General features: G+C 44.9%; 1 protein-coding gene across 2 annotated transcripts in view; it reads right to left on the reverse strand.

The window, feature by feature from the left end:
• PDE8B (phosphodiesterase 8B) overlaps nucleotides 1–14,704 on the reverse strand; it is a 1,197,077-nt gene that overhangs the window by 491,574 nt on the left and 690,799 nt on the right. For both annotated transcript variants that reach the window (XM_069627430.1, XM_069627431.1), the window contains one exon: nucleotides 14,280–14,368. In XM_069627430.1, the coding sequence (XP_069483531.1) occupies nucleotides 14,280–14,368 (89 nt within the window). The remainder of the gene's footprint in view (nucleotides 1–14,279; nucleotides 14,369–14,704) is intronic.

Below are 14,704 nucleotides of genomic sequence, written 5' to 3' on the forward strand. Positions count from 1 at the left end.
GTGACACCAAGCCTTGAAAGCAGATTTAATAGCCAGTAACTCTTTGTCGGTAATTGCGTAGTTGATTTCAGGAGGAGAACATTTCCTGGACCAAAAGGCCACAGGGTGTAGTTTGTTAGTTTCTGGGTCTCTTTGCGACAGGACAGCTCCCATGGCCGAACTGGATGCGTCGGGTTTCCACAATGTAAGGGAGATCTGGGTGCGGGTGCTTCAATACAGGTGCAGAGGTGAATTTGGTTTTCAGGCCCTGAAAGGCTTGTTCGGCCTTAAGAGTCCATTCAAAGCGTTTGTTTTTCTTTAGGAGAGCTGTGATGGGTTGGACTGTTCGGGAAAATTCCGGGATGAATCTTCGATAGAAATTGGCGAAGCCGAGCATGCTCTGAACTCCCTTCACCGAGCTAGGAGATGGCCATTTGAGGGTGGCGTCCACCTTTCGCGAGTCCATTCGGACTCCTTGAGGTGTCAGGATGAATCCGAGAAACTCAACTTCTGTGGTATGAAAAACGCATTTTTCGAGCTTTGCAAATAGTCTGTGCTGGCGCAATTTCTCAAGAACTGCCCTAACATGTTTTCTGTGATCGGATTCTGAAGAAGAGTACACCAGGATGTTGTCAATATAAACAATGACACAGACATCGATAAGTTCCCGAAGAACATCATTCATAAAGTACTGAAAGGCGGCAGGTGCATTGCACAAACCGAAGGGCAACACCTGATATTCGAAGAGCCCAAATTTGGTGCGGAATGCAGTCTTCCATTCGTCGCCTTCTTTTATACGCACCAGATGATAAGCTCCTCGGAGATCTAACTTGGTGTACACACAAGCGTCTTTCACCTGGTCGATAAGCTCAGGGATCAGGGGCAGAGGATTACGATTCTTAATCGTTATTTGATTTAGGGCGCGATAGTCTATACATGTTCTAAGGTCGCCCTCTTTTTTCGGCACGAAGAACAGAGCTGAGGAGACTGGAGACTTGGACGGGCGAATAAAACCATTGGCTAGGTACTGATCTAAATACTGACGCAAATGCAGGTTCTCAGGTTCCGTAAGAGCATAAATCCTACTACAAGGTAGTTGAGCATTGGGTACCAGATCGATTTGGCAATCATAAGACCGATGGGGAGGTAACGTGTTAGCCTGTTCCTTCTGAAAAACGTCTTGGAATTCTTGGTATTCTGACGGTAGCTGTACAGGGGTGGAAGTTGCTGAGGCTAGACCCATAACTGGATTTCTTGGATAACAAGTTGGTTCACAATCAGGAAAACTTATCTTCTTTGCTCGCCAGTCAATTCTGGGATTATGTGTTTCTAACCAAGGAATTCCAAGAATTACTTGAAATTGTGGGGCCTTGATCACATCAAACACGATTGCTTCCCGATGTCCATCCTGACCCACCAGTGTCATTTCAACAGTGGAATGCGTTACAGGCCCTGAGGCTATTTCGGTTCCATCTACTGTAGTAATGACATCTTGGGTTACTTTCGGGCGGAGAGGGAGCTTAATCCTGGAAGCCAATTCACGGTCTATGTAATTTCCAATAGCTCCACTGTCGATGTATGCTTTTATAGCATGCAACTGCTGAGGCTGTTTTGGGTCCACTAGCACCAATGGCATGACAAAATGCGAGGTCAAAGAGTCTGTTTTCAAGCTCGGCAAGCGGACCCCTACGCTTGTCGGGCTAGCTCGTTTCCCGAATCAGGTGTCAATAAATCGTTATCAGTGGCTCCAACCACCTTCTTAGGTGGTTTAACCGGACAATTTCGAAGAAAGTGACCAGAAGTCCCGCAATACAGACAAAGTTGCATTTGCCGCCTTCTCTCTCGTTCCTTCTGCGTTAATGGTCCTTTAACACCACCGATTTGCATAGGTTCGGATACGTCGGTACTCTTGGAGTTAGCGTGGGTTTTGATCGGTACTCGGGTTTCGTACTTGAACCGATCTGCTTTTCTATTTTGAAGTCTGTGATCAAGTTGAACCACCAAGTCTATGTAGTCTGCGCAGACCTGGGGTGGATCTACTATCTGAGCTAGAACATCCTTAAGCTCTCCGCGCAGGCCTCGATGAAACAATGTGATCCTTTTCTTTTCCGGCCATCCAGTTTCCACAACCAGTCTATTAAAGGTGGCAACGTAGGACAGGAGATCCTGATTACCTTGTCGTAAGGATAGCAGTTCGTTATCAAGGGCCTGTCCTTGAGAGTGTCGAGCAAACAATCTTTCCATGCTGGCCTGGAAACCCTGAAAATTCTGGAGAATGGGATCATCCTGATTTACCAATGGAATAGACCAATCGGCAGCACTGCTACTGAGGTAAGATAGTATAAAGGCTACCTTGGTCTGGTCGTTAGGGAAGTCCCCGGGTCTGCATAGAAAGTGTAAACGACATTGGTTCATAAAGACGGCATATTTCTTGGGATCCCCCGCAAAACGTTCAGGCGGGGCCAAAGGCATGTGTCCAGGTAGATTGATTTGTACCGGGTTATTCAAACCCATAGATGTGGAAGTACCTCCGGAATTAGGTAAAGGAGTGTGCCCTGCCTGGGCCTGCAATAACCTTTTGGCCAGGTCATCTGTTCTTTCCTTTGATAGGATCAGTTCTCTTTTGAGAGCGTTAGTCTCCTGGCGGGCTGAGTGCACTTCTGCCCGTAATTCCCCCAAAAGCTGGGCCAGCTGATCTGTCTCGGAAGTCTCCATAGCGCCCGGGTGGGAAATTGTGGGTAGGCTTCGCGTTCTGTCACACTCACCTGATTCCCAGGGAGGAGCAGGTCTGGCTTCGAGTGCTGATGCTTCTTCAATGGTGAAGCGCAGGACTCTGAAGATGGACAGGAAGGGCCCCTCTACTCTGGCTTTCCTGGCTCGCAGGTATATTCCCCTGTGCGTGAAAAGGGAGAATTACCTACTGACGGAATAATGCTCAAGCCTCCCACTCCCTTCCAACCCTCCACGATACCCTTCCACGATTCCCCGTGAAGTCTCACCTTAGGGTCTGGAAGGATGAGTTCTCCATCCTGCTTCTGATGCAGGGGCGCGTTGAAACCCAGTTACTTCACTGGATTGAGGTTTGATGGGAGTTCAAAATAAGCTTGACTATTCAGGTGAGGCGTTGTAAGAGTTCTGTTGCAAGTTCAAAAGTTCAAGCTTAATAATAATGTTCATTGTCTTTTTGCAGCAAGCGCTAATGCTTATGTCTTTTTCCCCTTAGGGGCCGGGGTTCGGAATGCCGGAGATATGGCGCCGACCCGAAGTGAAACGTGCAGTTCCAGTAAATGACAGGTAAGTTCTGGATGAGCGTTCAGGTAATGTCTTTGCATTCGCTCATTCAATGTCTTTGTCTTTTTTCCCCATAGGGGCCGGGGTCCGGAATGCCAGGAAGCGGCAGGACCCGAAATGAAATGGGAATGACCCAACAAGTAAGTCTTAGAAGGAAACTGAGCCTTTCCTATTCCCTTCCTTCTCTCACCTTGTTTTCTTGTCTTTTTCTCTCTAGGCTCAGGGAAGTGGGTGCGGATCCGGATGATCGCTGCTGAAGATGGAGGCGCCCAGGAAAGGTGAGTGAAATGCAGCGCTGCAGCGATCGAAGCGAAATGCTTTTAAAATGATGTCTTCCCTTTCAGGATCGTCGGTGTGATGTCTCCGTGATGCAGCTTTAGCAGGTAAGGTCTTCTTTCTCTCCAATTCTCTCTTATCTCCCCTTGCAGGCGACCCAGGATGCTGACAGGCGTGGCTGAAGTCCAGATGCAGGAGCTGACACGGTGAGCGTCCAGCTGCGAGGAGCAGAACAACGCGAAGCGTGAGTTGCTGATCGGGCGTGCTTTAAATAGCTTTGGAAGAAGTTCCAGATATGTATCCTTCCACCGATCAGGTATGTATCCTTCCCTGACCACACCCAGGTGGAAAGTAGTCCCACAGGTAAAGTAGTTCCATTCAGGCCTCAAGAGGGCCTGGATATAGCAGCATGGTCTGCATCAGGTAAGTGTACATTAAAACACTTGAACACATGTCTAGCTTTATGAGCCTGGTGCCTAAGGCGCCAGGACAGGGGTCTAACATGAGCCTGGCGCTTAAGGCGCCAGGACTGTGTCCAAAGGGCCCCAGCTTGGGCCCGCTGGCACTTCCCTGGGGGGAATGATGCCTGCCTCTGGGGTTGCTGGTTCGGACCTGGCTCCTTGGAGGCAGGCATCATGACATCCGAACCCTGAGGTATCTGAGGGCCACTTATTATTACCCAGGGTGTGTGGTGCTCATTTATCGACCTCGGAAGGATGAAAGGCTGAGTTTGCCCCCCCCCGGGATTCGATATATGCCATAACAACTTAAAGCAAACTCTGTGCCAGAACCCAATCCTAAAGGTAGTAGACTTCTCCAAAGACTTTATATTGCAGACAGACGCCTCCCTTATCGAGATAGGCACAGTCCTGTCTCAAGTTTGCGATGAATTAGAACATCCCATTCTCTTTACAAGTCGCACACTCTTCCCATGTGAAATGAACAAAAAATCACCTGTGCTGAAATTGGAGGCCCTCGCCATCAGGTGGGCCAGTATGCACCTTAGATTCTACCCCTTGGGAAGAAAATGTACATTAGTCACTGACCATTCTCCCCTAGTTTGGATTAGCCAACGCAAAGACTCAAACCCACGTGTAATGCAATGGTTTCTAGACCTGCAGCCCTACTGCTTCACGTTGGAACACCGGAAGGGAAAAGACCAGGGGAATTTAGATTTCCTATCCCGGTTCCCCTTTGAAGCAGATGCAGCTACATTGCATGGAGGAGGGTATGTGAGAAACCTGAAGGTGTCTCACCCCCTGGTCCCCGGAGATCTGTCGTCCAGGTGGTAAGGACACAGCATCGCTATTGGATCCAATTCCTAGGGGTGGACCAGAGGGGGAGGATCACCTGGGTGAGGGGTCTTTCGGGGAGCAGAAGTGGGACACTGAGGGTTGAGACACAGTACCTCCTTCTCTATAATAGCTTTTCCCCTTCCTAACCTGTAGGATATTTAGGAGTTTTACTCCCCACTCCCTTTTCCCACATGAACACTTGCACACACAGTAACAGACAACGGACTAACACCAGAGCCGTTTACCTGACATGTCCCAACACTCGTGTGAGGCAGAGTCAGGCAATGAACAATATCCACGCACACCTGACAGCTCTTTACCTTCCCTACAGGGATAAAAGACGGAGCACAAAAACACACTTCGAGCAAGGCCGAACGCGCGAGGAGCCAGCTACACCGAACCAGCAGCACAAAGAAAGAAAGAAGAAAAGTGGTGAGACCAGGAAGGAGGATGAAGGGGGAATTGCCATTGCCCTTTTCAAATCAGACCTGCGAAGCTTCCAGAGGGGAAAACGTAAGACCGGGAGTTACAGCTGGCGTGCAGAGCAACAGAGGTCAATGGTACACAGGGGCCTCCCGCTTTGATAACGTAGGGGGAGAGGCAAGCTGGCTACCGTGGTACTATCCTTGACTCCAGAGAACAAAAAAGTCAAGGAGTTCAGCACAGCCGGTGAGTCAGAGGAAGGTGATATCAAACCGAACTGTGTTAAACCCAAGGTTGCAAGTAGCAACATTTTAAATGCAAGAAGAAAGGACTTGTGTTTATGGTTGAACTTTAAAGAAAGCCCAGTTGAGGTCCAGGTGCAGAGGGGTCTGGCGCCACGTGGGCGTTGATTCGAATGGCTCTGACTGGGACCTGTTTGTGAAACTACAACAGCCAGAAGGCCCTAGGAAAAGATGGCGTGAGGTGTCAGAGTGGTCATATAAGGGTCACGTCAAATCCGTTATACAATCGAAAGTCTCTGATCCATTGCAAGCGGAAAGCTAGGGGAAGGGAACCCCGCTTTCTACTACCATTGTGAACTGTGATGATTGGCAAGTGTGAACCCGACAGAGGGATGCCGAAAGAAAGCTAAAGAGAAAGAAACCCCGCTTTCTGATAAAAATGAACAATATATGAACTGTATTAGGAATGAAATTTGTTGAAGAAAGGTCGTAGTGAACCTGAAGGAGGGAGACCGGTTTTTGTAAGGCGGATCCGAGCCCGGCAGAGGGAGATTCCAAGGGCAAAGAGCAATCGCCGAAGGAACTTTTGTTTGTTTGTCATTGTAAAATTCGGACGAAGAACAATTACCCAAGGCGCAAGATCACTGAGAGAGCTTTTGTTTGTTTGTTACTTTGAGTCTGTAAACCTCCTAAGGCAAGAGTCCTTTGCAAGAAAGAGACTTTAAATTATTGAAGATAGTCCCTTGAAATGTTTGCTCTACATGGTAGCAATGGTGGCTATAAACAAGAAAGCCAAGACGCAAAAGATGCTACGTCAATTGTATATTTTTAATATTATTATCCTATGCTTAAAGCACCCAGTAGGGATTCAAGTGGCATAATTCATCAAGTGCTTTTATATTTTTGGATAGGTTGCAAATTCAAGGAATGCTATTGAGTCAGATATGTGAGCAGGTGTGAGTATTGCTGACTGGATGATTGAAGGAAATGGATAGACGATTCTATATTTCGTAGAGCCAGCTGTTTCCACCAATTCATGAAATAAATGTGCACATATTGTAATTCTTATATGATGTTTTAGTAATTGAAAACAATTGAGGAATTCACTTTTTTAATTTGGGTACGAGAACATGGTTGTCAGGCAATAAACTGACATAGATAAAAATACATACCATTGTGCTAGCTAATTTGAGAAGTAAAAAAAGGAAAACATTATGCAGGGGTCCCAGGCAAACATCAGTCATATGCAAAATAATTGAAATTAATGTACACTTTGATTTGGAGAGTGAATAATATAATATTACTCCATACTTTATAGGTTCTACAATTCAATGTGCATAGGAACCAATGGAAACCTGAAGGGAAGGACCTTTCAACCAATTACTTCTAAACATCTACTCTCTATACACATATTCAATGTATACTAGCAATGAATACCTCATGCATTCTTAGACCAATATTCTTAGCAGAATACACAGAATGTAAATGTTGAGCTGGGATTTGAGGAGGAAACATTGCCATTGGTATCTTGTCATAAAATGTATGCTTTTTGATCAGATTGTAATATCCTCCAAAAGCCGGGTATACATACAAAAAGATCATTTAGAGCAGTTTGTCTAAAGAGAACATATGCAACAGAATGCTATGATAACAAAGGAGCTAATGTTCAAGCGCTACTTCGTCCTTAAACAGTGACATGTGAAAACCCCTTTTTAAAAAACTAGGAAAGATATATAAAGGGTGAAAATATGTAATTCTGTAGCCATGTCATGTGCCTGGTTATTATATAAGTGTATGAGTCTGGTTAGAATGTTCAATGGATTGTTGACAGCAGGAGAGCCAATCAGATTCCTAACAATATAGTCCATAACAACAGAAACATCTTCTGAATAAACATCTTTCTCGATATCATCAATCTAAAAAATGGCAACCTACACAACACATGGAACAAAGGGGAAACAGTTGAAGGGTTAAAAATGAGTCAACTGGAGGCAGAAAGCATGGCGATATGGGTAGTGAACCTTCCCCAAAAGAAGAAATGGAAAATAAAAACAAACACCCACCAACCAAATTCAAGAGAAAGACATTTTCATATGGAACAACGTTATCTTGTGGATTGGGTCTACTGGTCTTCAGAGGACCAATATCTGCTGTTATTGGCCAGCTAAGACGTTTTTAAACAATGCCTCATTCAAAAAGCATTACTGGGTGATAACGAACCCTAGCTTAGGTTAACGAGCAAAGCAAGAGCCTGAAATGAGGGCTGAGAGGCATGACCACCTGTTTATGGGCTATTGCTATTGTTACATTCTACAGAATAAGGTTAGAACGTTCAGTATAAAACAAAGAAGGACAAAGGAGAAACATCAAAGTGTTTGGACAGGCGTCATATACCAGCCATTAGTACCCGGGACGCGCGGCTGAACAGGAATACTGTGTGGTCATTGGCTCATTTGCGAGCCATACCACACGGTATTCCCGTCCATGCCGTGCGTGCCGGCTACTCTGTTCCCGGCGAGGGGCGTGGCAGCGCCTCAGCCAATGAGGAGGCTCGAAATGGGGCAATCCCCGCTCCGAGCCTCCCCATGGCTGGAGGCTTCCCTCGTCCCCTGCCGGGGACTCAGGTAAGAATTTTTTTCCCCCTTTCCTCCTCCCTCCTCCCACCCCACCCCACTTACCTTCTATCTCGCAGTCTCCGGCAGGGGACGATGGAAACCTCCAGCCTTGTGGAGACTCGGAGCGGGGCCATCCCCGCTCCAAGCCTCCACACGGCTGGAGGCTTCCATTGTCCCCCGGCAGAGACCGCGGTACGTTTTTTTTTTCCTTCCCCACTCCACTTACCTTCTTTTTTCTTCTTATCTCGGGAGAGGACGCGCTGGGAACAGACTGTTCCCAGCGCACCCGCTCCTGATGGCCGCCATGAAAAGGGAAAACGGACTACGTTTTCCCTTTCCCGGCAGCCATTTTTTTGCCTTTTTTTTTTCAATTAGTAGGCAATTAGTACCCCGGTCTAACGGGTAACTACAGCCCTGGGGGAATTACCTGGGGCGGTATTGGCCCGCAGTCTCGTGGCTTATTGCCACATTATGGTCCTCTGCCCTTGCGTTGTCTGCAATAGAACTGCCAGCTTTCTAATGTTCTAATATAGCAATTGTCACACCCCCTGCAGGCTTCACAAGCCGGTAACCACCCTGGGCCCAAGTTGTAGACCCAAATGAAGCCCTGCAGAGGTGCAATTATTGCTTTTAGCAATACAGGTTTGAAAACCAGGGTGCTGATAGCAATGTATGTGTTTCAACTAATGGGTCGATCACTCGCCACAACTCGTTCACTGAAACATATACTCCAATGTGGTCGCCATGGAAATGGAAGGTGTGAGCTTTGGAGGAGTGCCGTGGCGGCCAAGAAAATCACCAGGTAAGCGCTTGGGGAAGAGGAGTGGACAGGAGGTGGTGAATGGACTGATGAGGAGCTGATTGGAAGATGGCAGGGTGGGTGTGAGCAGTGTGCATCTTGATCCAAACCTGGGCTTGGACTTTGAGATGCAGCCTAGGTTTGTAGCAACCTGATTGGTTGACATGCCTGCCCCAGGTTCTAATAAAAAGATGGCGAGTAATAACAGTTGTTAAGGTTCTGATCTGTTGTATAATTTCTGCTTTTTAGTGTAACAACTAGAGAAGGACCCACATGAGTGCTTTATACATTTAAATACTTTTGCCATATTAGTGTGAAAATACTGGAAGATCATGCACATGAAATCCCAAGCACAGGTGCCATAGAAGCACATATAGAGAGTCAGGTGGCACACAGAGCGGGGAAAAGAAGAGCCCGAGGCTGGATTCTGAGGTTTTCATAAAGTTTGTTAACAACAATACAAAGAAAGGGAGTCATGATACAGAATGCCTTCTGTAATATAAGATTGTGTGAAATACGAATGTAAAGTCTCCCGTCACCCTTCAATCACCCTGTTGGGTTCTGTCTACCAGCTGTTATACGAACCGACTGCCCCATAAGTAAGGAACTCCCTTAAAGCTTGTCTCACCCCTTTGATCCTGGGTTTGATGTCAGGTTTTAGCTTCTTAATTCCTCCCCCTTTGGGATCTCAGGAACGGGTTGTATGGTTTTCTCTACACAATGAAATATGGGAAACCTTTTACAAAATGAACAGTGTAAGGGTGGGTAAAACAGAGAAGTGTGTTCCATGCCCTAGAAGGACATACAGTCCTGAGTTTCTAAGACTATGCTCAACTCTGGAAAGCACTCAGTCTCAGAGAGTTTAGTGTCCCTGGACACGTCTTTCCCTGGTGGGGGTCCGTCTTTCTGGAGGGCCAAGGTCTCTGGCAGTGGTTGGACCTCTTGCATCCTCAGTGGTGATGATCCGGTCCTAGGGGTCTCTGGTGTTTGGTTGACCCACCCGAGAAAACCTGTGTATGTATTTCCCCCTACAGATCATATAAGACAAATAATTACAAGGTTTTTAGCTTTTTTCTAAACAGCAAAAGAGAGTCAAAATTTCGAATGTTCAGTGTGAGTCGATTCCACACTTTAGGACCCAGTACTGAAAACCATCTGTCGCCCCACAAATGAAAGCCTGATTGGGAAACCACAACAAGTTCTCATCAACAGAGTGAAGTGATCTTGTGGGACAATACAGGAAAACTTTCATACACATATAGGGTGGAGCTAACTCGTGGATGCACTGAAAGATAAGACCACAGGGTTTGAAAGTAATTCTTTGCAAAATTGGCAGCCAATAAAGTGGTCTGCGATACTTAGACACTGAAGTAGATTTATAAAGATTAAAAAATCAACCGCACAGCAGAATTTTGAATGAGTTTATGCAACACAGTTTTAAGAAATTGAATTATAAAGAGAATTAGTATAGTGTAAGTGGAAGTTTATTAATGTACCCCCTATGTAAGAGTCGAGTTCTTTTGGGACAACATTGAGTCTTTCTAAGCAGATGGGGCCAGAAGAAGGATGTTTTTGAAAGTTCATTGACTTGGGTTTTAGGAGACAAGTCTGCGTCCCAAATGAACCCCCGATTCTTCACTTTGCTGTTGAAAGGGGTGTGACAGCCAAAGAGGATATGGGGCGATGGTGTGCGTACTGGGTCTTTAAACAGATAGGCCGGGCTTAGTAGCATGACCTCTGTTTTCAAAGGGTTAAAATGCAGGTCATTCATAGTCCTCTACTGCCAAACCATATTAAGGCAATCATCTATCACAGAAGCATTCTTTTTTTTAACTTTGTTTATTTTAAATCAAGGCAGGTTGACAAATGCACAGCACATTAAGCAAAAACATAGGCATGTTGAATCCCAAGTATTTTCCTAAAAAGTCTCTTCCCCCCCAACTCTCATTCCCCCGGCCAAGTCCCTCTGTCCCAGGTCGTCCGCCTTGTGCTCCATTGTCTATGTGTCAGGTTCAGGGTTTTCTATATCCTTCAGAGTCCACCGAGCTTTGGGTTTGTAGGTCAGGGCGGGGAAACGCATGTCATACTCCAGAACTGGGGCACAGAAGCATTCTTAAGTGGACACACTGCTTTAACAAAGATCTGCTTATCATCTGCCTAAGAGTAGAATTGGAGCTGGAAAGTACAAAGGAAGGCCATGAGAGGTTGAAGATAAATATTAAACAGCTGAGGGGATAAGGAAGAACCCTGTTGGACACCACAATTGATATGAACCTTGTCAGATGCATATGTTCCCATATTCACTGTTTGATGTCTCTCAGTAATACAAACTTTGAACCAGTCTAACACAGAGCCAGTCATCCTCATTAAATTTGTGAGATCAGATATAAGGATATTATAATCCACAGTGTCAAATGCTGCCATTAGACCAAGCATGACCAGCAAGGACAAATGTCCAGCATCAACAATTTCCAAAATGTCATCCCACAATGCGACCAATCCAGACTCAGTGCTAGGTCTGGGGCAAAAGCCGGATTGACAAACATCTAAGATGCTTTTTGGATCATCGCCAATTATTCCAGCACCTTGGCTAGCTTCATTGGCGATTGGTCAAAAACTACTCATGAGAGCGGAATCAAGATTGGATTTATTTTAACAATGGGGTAATTATGACTGATTTAAGGGTTCCAGGCATGATGCCCTGGTTTAGGGTGAGTTGGCAAGCATAGATACAAATTTGGATAAGCTTGGAGTGTGGTGGCAAGCCGTGATGGCAGGAAGAGTGTCTAAATACAATTGAGATGTCTTAAGTGCAAGCAGTGAGGCAAAACTACATTTGACATAACATTACCAATACAAAATTGGAATGGGGGAAGGTTCGCTGAGCCGATACGATTATGCCTAGCAAAGTCCGTTGCATCAGCAACTTTTCCCAAGTAGTCTCTATTTTGGAGGGAAAACATGTGGTAAGATCAGTGGCCAACTGTAAGGAAGTCTTAGGAGGTTGCATTAGGCAGTCTGGGGATGCCAAGTTGTTAAAATTAGCAACAAGCTCTTTAGGTTTGTTACTCGCTGAAAGTATACGATTGTGAAGATAGCCTGTTTTAGCATACACAATCGGCTTACAGCTACCATATGCAAGCAGACGGGAAGATGAATCTTTTCTTTGGTACCACCTTTTATCATGTTTCCTAACTTCCTTTTTGCTGAATACCAGAGTCAAATGTCCTCAAGCATCTATTATTGTTTGTGTATTTGTTTATTTGTAGGGAGCCGGAATCCCACAGACATCAGGGAGCCACATAAAGACAAAGGACGAGACAAGACCACAACATCAGAAACAGGACACTTGGCTGATCCAACAAAGAGCGGGATCAGTCTAGCTATCTAATAGTCAAGTAGCTTTATTCATTTGAACAGATATGTTTTCAGACTTTTTCTGAAGGAGAGATGGTTGGTCTCTAATCTCAGAGACAGGCCATTCCAGTTTGTAGCTGCACGAACCAGAAAAGCTCTCCCTAAACCATTTGCTTCCTTATGTGGTTCAACCACAATAAGTCCCAGTGTTTCGCTTCGATTTCAGGTAGGACAGAGCTTTCCTGTACAGACACTTGTGAACCAGTGTCATTGATTTGAACATCACTCTGTCTTCTACCTTCAACCAGTGTATCTCCCTCCTGGCTTTGCTAATATGCTCTGTCTTCCGTTTCTGTTTGATTATTCTAACAGCGTTGTTGTGGACAAGCTGATGTTTGGCCATGCATTGTTTGCTAGCTCCAAGCAGTAGAACATTTCCATAGTCAAGGTGGGATAGAATTGTTGCTCTTGCAATGGTGGTGCAGTTTATTTCATTTAGGAGGGGTTTGATTGCTCTAAGGAGTCTATTGTCATAAGATCAATTTTTGTTCACGTACCATGCCTGAGCCTCAGAGCTTAGGGAAGCTTCCAGTGTCATGCCTAGGGCCTTGACCTTATTCACCACCTGGATCTGGGTGGCTTTGATCTTAAAAGAGTTATATTGAGGTGATCATTTGAGAGACACGTGAAATATTCTTTGCACAGCAAATACAGATGTTCGCACTCGTCAAATACCTGAGAAAGATCTATTTAAGACACTCATTGCATAGTAAATGCAGGGGCCTGCACTCCACCATCATCTGAGAGGATGACTTGGCTATAGACCAGTAATGACTCACCTCTGGAGAGGAGACCCAAACCTGACTCCATTATTTTAAACTGTAAAATAAAAATACAATTTTGTTTAGTTCTATTTTCTGATTAGAATTGTTATTTATTGTATTGAGTGTTTTATAAAGGCAACGGCAGCTGGAGGATCTGTAAAAAGCCTGGCCATTTTGAAGTATGTTTGATTTTGTGAGCTTTTGATCCCATCAGCAATAGGAAAGTTATGATAGATTGAAACATAAGGCTACGGGAGAGGTTGTATATGTCTTCTTGTATGTTTTCACTGGTAAAACATGTAATTCCAATCCATTCTCTAAAGGAAATTAACATCTCAATCCTAACAGGAAGGAGGGTGGGGGGGGAGTGAGGACATATGAGTAAGCTCTTATTTTCTTTACCTTTTCAAACCAGAATTTTATTTGATTTCATCATGTCTGAATAGTTTATAAACTGCCCTAGTTAACTAAAGAGCCTGCATCTGCACAGATATGTGGTTTGTTTTTTGTTAACACTTCTATTGAAGTGAATCTAACACAGAAGTTAGGGGGGCTCCCATTCATGGTTCCGTGCATTTATAGCATGCAACCTTCTTAACTTAGGATTTCTATATATTTCTTATGGCATATACATTTGGTGGAGTGTGTTGTGCCTCTGCATAGTGGTTCTAAGTTACCTCATTGGAAATGCACCATAATGCACACACTAAACATATATTCATGAAGTACACATAGGAGTTTAGGGTTGACCCAACAATCACGCATGTGGACAGATGTTTTCGAGCAGTTTTTAACTCCTGAAAGCTCAGTGTGCAAAGAGCTGTTAGCACTGACTAATAAGGGACAGCATGTGAAATTGGAAATCCTGTAGAGTTTCTACAAAGCTCTGTATGGCCTTTCATTAGCTGTGTATTCTAAATAATGAAAATTGATGTTGCATATGTGGACCGCACAACTAATTTCTTTACAGCTGAAGTCTGGTCTTCAAAATATTAGTTGTGATTATCCCCACCTGAAGACAAAAGGTTTATTAATAGTTTATTTTGTGTGCAGTAGATCACTAGCCTAGAGTATCTCTTAATTTTTACAAATGATTTCAAATAACTAATGAAGGTGTCTCCTCTCTTTACATTTCATTTTCAGATGATTATTTCTGAGATATTGACTACAATACTCACCCTCCTTGGCCAATTACAGGTGTGATCTTTACATTTTGCTGTATACTGTCTCCCGCTTTTCTTCTTGCATAGTAAATCCCTTGCCAATCCTTAAAAGATAGAACACAATGACGTAAGAGAATTTCTTGAAACGCATTTGAACTTCTAGTCCAAGGGTTAGTTAAGGTTAATACAAATTGTTTCAAAGAAGCTAGCAGGCGCTCCTCTCCAGAAAGAACATATCATGATAACCTGTTCTGAGATGAGAGTTCCTGGGGGCAACCAGACGTGGTCTCCCTGCTCACTGTGCTCAGAGAGGCACAGCTTCACCTCACTGATGAGGCCCAACAAGGCTGAAACACGTGTATGGGGTTGCTGTCGGTACTCTTGTTCAGAGAGGAATTGCCATAGCATTTTGGTGCTGGACTGCCCATGTGGGCGAGACA

This window comes from Ambystoma mexicanum, chromosome 6p (genome assembly GCF_040938575.1).
Source record: "Ambystoma mexicanum isolate Mex_15411 chromosome 6p, UKY_AmexF1_1, whole genome shotgun sequence".
Classification (NCBI taxonomy): Eukaryota; Metazoa; Chordata; class Amphibia; order Caudata; family Ambystomatidae; genus Ambystoma; species Ambystoma mexicanum.